Source organism: Penaeus monodon, chromosome 27 (assembly GCF_015228065.2).
Source record: "Penaeus monodon isolate SGIC_2016 chromosome 27, NSTDA_Pmon_1, whole genome shotgun sequence".
In the NCBI taxonomy this organism is placed as follows: Eukaryota; Metazoa; Arthropoda; class Malacostraca; order Decapoda; family Penaeidae; genus Penaeus; species Penaeus monodon.
The window spans coordinates 39,681,671-39,683,337 of NC_051412.1; the positions used below are offsets into that span (position 1 = coordinate 39,681,671).

At 35.9% G+C, this 1,667-nt stretch overlaps 1 protein-coding gene across 1 annotated transcript in view; it reads left to right on the forward strand.

Moving 5' to 3' along the window:
• The window catches only part of LOC119590859, an 18,630-nt gene that overhangs the window by 10,618 nt on the left and 6,345 nt on the right, over nt 1-1,667 (forward strand). The window contains exons 10-11 of the mRNA XM_037939618.1: nt 561-746; nt 1,336-1,506. Of these exons, the coding sequence (XP_037795546.1) occupies nt 561-746; nt 1,336-1,506 (357 nt within the window). The remainder of the gene's footprint in view (nt 1-560; nt 747-1,335; nt 1,507-1,667) is intronic.

The window sequence follows — 1,667 nt, forward strand, 5'->3', positions numbered from 1 at the left end:
TTTGTAGCTTTCCAATGATGTAAACAGACTTTTGAGATAAACAATAGGTTTTGAATGATCTGGAAAACTTAACAAGATTCTCAGCGATGCAATGACTTGGTCACTCGGCAGCTTCTAAGATAGTTCATTTGATTGATATACAGTCTTGAATGTGATGCATTAGAGTTTGCTGGACTGTTGTTGGAAATTTTACTTTAGTTGATTATTTATAAGTTTGCAAATTTTGAACTGAATTGCATCAAAATATGTGAGAGGGTTAAGCTAGAGGAAGAGGGATGGTATATAGAAGTCCACGTTTTTTGCCCTGTCTACTTGTATGTACTTTGGTGATTTTTAGACAGTTTTAAATCTCAAATAGAAAAATATTGTACATGATTGAATGCAGTTGTGTAAATCTGAATTTACTAAAAGCAGATGATACTGTTGAAGATAAAAGGAAGGAAAAAAAAGCACTTGTAAAGATAGTTTTTTCTATATAGTAAGTAAACTAGATGTAAGAAAATGCAGTTATTGGTCATGTTGCATATAAGTTTCCTTTATACGTATTTTCTCTCCCCCAGATTTTGATAAGATTGCAAGTGATGTGAGAGGAAAGTGTGGCCTTGAATTATGGGAAGAAATTGCTAGACATATTACAGACAAGGAGAAGAAATCCGCAATATTTTCCCGTGCTTCGGATCATAGCAGTGCCACTGTTGCACAGGGCATGAGAATCAAGCACCTGCAGCACATTGCATCAGAAAAAGGTAAAGCAGTCAGCGTTCTCTTGTGGAAAGTGAGCTATAATTGTCTATACTGTGAGATCTGGTCATTAACCCCTAAGTGGCAGTGCAGAGAATAGGGAGGCAACCCTCTCAGCTGGGTGGAATTTATGCCGACTGCTCTTCTCTGCGAGGATGTAGTATTATGTAACCTGCCATTTAAAAATCTTGTAATTATGGGATATTTTTTATTCAATTCTTTCCTACAGAATGCATTCTTATTGGATAATTTTCCTTTTTTTTAGAGAAAGAAATATTAATTCTTCTGCATAGATATCCACATCAATATCCTAACTGAGCTGATCTAGAATTTTAGGCTTTATCTTATAAATAACAAACAATTGAAAAAGTTACTATATTCTCCTGATATATGTAATAGATACCTGTTGGAAATTTAGACTTTCTAATCTTCCATAAGCTTAAATTCTCAAATGTTGTCGTGTTGACAAAGAAACTTCGGATATTCAGAGCCTACCCATGACTTACGTGTATTGCCTCCATTTTGTATGTTCAAAGAATCTGAAAAGAAATTCTGCAAATTAACAGTGAATGGTTGTGATTGTTCTCATTTTAGGATTACCAGAGGCAAGGAAACTGTACCAGAAACTGAACTGGACCCCTCCACTCTGCGACAAGTTTCATGCCAGTATGGTAGAGCTGGAGTTGTCTCAAGAGGCTGCGGATGTCAAGAAGATCAGGGGGGTTTTCACGGCAGCTGTGCAACAGTTTGGGAAAAAACATCCAGGTAAGGGAGCAGAAAGGATTTTCAAATTAGTGTCTTTGTTGGCGAAGATTATGTAGATAAGCGTCAAGATCTGTTATACTTACTGTTATTGATTTTCCTCAATACGTAATCTTACTTATGGGGAAGAATCTTGAAGAAAGTGTCTTTTCATTTTTAGAATG